This window comes from Chiloscyllium plagiosum, chromosome 25 (genome assembly GCF_004010195.1).
Source record: "Chiloscyllium plagiosum isolate BGI_BamShark_2017 chromosome 25, ASM401019v2, whole genome shotgun sequence".
NCBI lineage: Eukaryota > Metazoa > Chordata > Chondrichthyes > Orectolobiformes > Hemiscylliidae > Chiloscyllium > Chiloscyllium plagiosum.
Window position 1 is genome coordinate 24,383,536 of NC_057734.1, and position 2,847 is coordinate 24,386,382.

A 2,847-nucleotide genomic window follows, 5' to 3' on the forward strand; every position below is an offset into this window, starting at 1 on the left:
CCTTCCCCTCTCCCCAACTCCCATCCCATTCCCTCTCCCCTGCCTCCACCCCTTTCCCTCTCCCCTTTCCTGCCTCCCTTCACCCCATTTTGTAAATTCCTTTTCTCTGTAAAGCCTCAGATAGGAAAACAATCCTAACTTCAATCTATCGTCAAAACTGAAAGTTCTGATAATTTACCATCCAGGGTTTTCCCCATCTCTTTTGGGAGATCCTGCCTCCAATGCCACTTATTCTCCAAGTTAGGATTGTTCTCCTTGGATGAAAGATTGCTGAAGGATAACCTAGTCCGGGAGAAATCAGTCCAGCTGAGAGTTGTATCAAGAGCCAAAGGGCTCAGATTTAAAATTATTTACCATAAGGGAAAATGTAAGCTGAGAAAATTTTTTCTATGTTGCAAGTAATTAGGGTCTGGACTGACCTGCATGGGAGAGTGGCAGAGGCAGGTTCAGTTGAGGTATTTGAGAGGGTGTTTGATGCTTATTTGGACAAAAATCATATCCAAGGGTATAGTGAAAAAGTAGACGATTGGCATTAGGTAAAGCTCATTTTATGATGGACAGAATGACCTCCTTCTGCACTAGAACTCATAATTTATTTCACACAAACACCCAATTATTTTGCACATTACAAAGATCTCAATTCATGATGTGATTTTTTAAATATCGCTTTACACTTTGAAATGGCTTTGGAAAGGTTTAGAGGTTACAAAGTGAATGTGAATTGTTCAGAGCTGTTTGTTGTTATTGACTATTGTAATCATTATGTGATCTGGATATTCTTTTAGAGCACAATATAATCTCAAACCAGAATCGCTGTTGAACTTTTTTGTCATATTCTGGAGGTATGTTCACACATTTTAAATAATTTTATCACCTAGTTTTTTAATAGGACTGATATTTTTGTAAAAGCATTCCACTGATGGCAAACTTCCTAAAATACTTCACCACCGTGGGCGATGATTACCAAAAGTGGCAAGAGGAGGACAGCCATGATGATCTAACAGATGCTAATGAAGAAAACCTTCCATCTGGATTATCTTTCAGGGATGCTCTCAAATGGTTATTTAATTCAAACAATTTTCAGGTACCATCTTAGATTTAATACTAATAGATATTCAACAGTTGTACTGCATGTCACTTAAGCAATATAATTTCTAAAATTATCTTTCAATTCATAAGCAATAAAATTAAGGTTGTAGAGTAGTTGCACACTGGATGAAATATTAACTTCACAAGTTATTTTTAAAAATGACAAGTATTTGTGCCAGTTTTTTCATTAGATGTGGTTATATGTGTGTCATTCACTATGGCAAACTAAGAAATCATTAGCCTCAAATAGTGCATTTTGTGTCTTCATGAGATTACATTGGTGGCCTCTTAATGCCGACGGAACAATGATATAAAATATCCTTTGAATTGGTTAGACCACTTTTTGGAATATGCATTCAATTCTGGTCTCCCTGCTATAGAAAAAATTTTAAACTTGAAATGGTTCAGAAAAGATTTACAAGAATGTTGATGGGGTTGGAGGGATGATCTGTAGGGAGACCTATATAGGTTGGGCTATTTTCCCTGGAGTGTCGGAGGCTGAGAGGTGACCTTATAGAGGTTTGCAGAATCATGAAGGGCATGGATAAGGTGAAAAGCCCAAAGTCTTTTTCACCGGTTAGAGGATTCAAAACTAGAGGAACATAGGTTTAAGGTGAGAGGGGAAAGATATAAAAGGCACCTATGGGTCAACGTTTTCACACAGAGAGTGGTGCATGAATGAAATGAGCTGCCAGATGAAGTGGTGGAGGCTGGTACAATTACAACACTTTAAAAGGCATCTGGATGGATACATGAAAAGGAAGGGTGTGGAGGGATATGGCCAAATGCTGGTGAATGGGATTAGATTAATTTAGGGTATTTGGTCAGCATGGATGAGTTGGACCGAAGGGTCTGTTTCTGTGCTATACGATTCTGACTCTAATTCCGTACAGACAATGCTATCACCATCCCTGGGTGGGTCATGTCCCATGGGCAGGACAGATCCAGTAGAGGTGGAGGCACAGTGATTTACATTGAGAGGGATTTGCTTTGGGAGTCCTCATCTTGAGTTCAGAAGCCCCAAAGTCTCACGGACATACGGGCGAGATTTGCTTGTTGATTATCATGTCTTCTGTTCTCTCTGCAAACTTGTGGCTCACCTGGCATATTCCTCACTCAACCATTAACAACATGGCAGGGGATCAACTCTGGTTCAATGTTGAGTTCAGGAGGAGCATACCTAAAAACAAAGTGTCAATCTGGTGAATTTACAAATCAAGATGATTTGTGTGCCAAGCAGCAAGTGACAGACAGCAAAGGGATTCCACAACCAACAGACCAGATCTAAGCTCTGCAGTCATGCCGCATCGAGTTGGGAATGGTGGTGGAGAATTAAACAATTCCCTGGAGGAAGAGCCTCCACAAATGACTAGGGTAGGAATAGGTCCAGTCAAGGATAGTAGTGGGAAGTTGCGTGTGGAAGCTGAAGAGATTGGGGAGACACTGAATGAATACTTTTCGTCAGTATTCAATCAGGAACAGGACATTGTTGTCAATGTGAGTACTGAGTCACAATTAAGTAGAATGGATGGCTTTGAGGTATGTAGAGAAGAGGTGTTGGAAATTCTGGAAAGGGTGAAAATAGATAAGTCCCCTGGGCCTGATGGCATTTATCCTAGGATTCTCTGGGAAGCAAGGGAGGAGATTGCAGAGCCATTGGCCTTGATTTTTATATCCTCGCTGTCTACAGGAGTAGTGCCAGAAGATTGGAGGCTAACAAATGTGGTTCCCTTGTTCAAGAAAGGGAGTAGGGATAAC

General features: G+C 40.5%; 1 protein-coding gene across 4 annotated transcripts in view; it reads left to right on the top strand.

The window, feature by feature from the left end:
- Positions 1-2,847, top strand: part of hvcn1 (hydrogen voltage-gated channel 1) — a 16,592-nt gene that overhangs the window by 1,359 nt on the left and 12,386 nt on the right. Inside the window, exons 1-2 of one of the 4 annotated variants that reach the window (XM_043715684.1) lie at positions 62-367; positions 879-1,084. In XM_043715684.1, the coding sequence (XP_043571619.1) occupies positions 920-1,084 (165 nt within the window). In that variant the 5' untranslated portion in view covers positions 62-367; positions 879-919. Of the gene's footprint in view, positions 1-61; positions 368-878; positions 1,085-2,847 lie in introns of those variants that run through there. The other 3 variants (XM_043715683.1, XM_043715687.1, XM_043715685.1) reach the window with 3 other exon arrangements.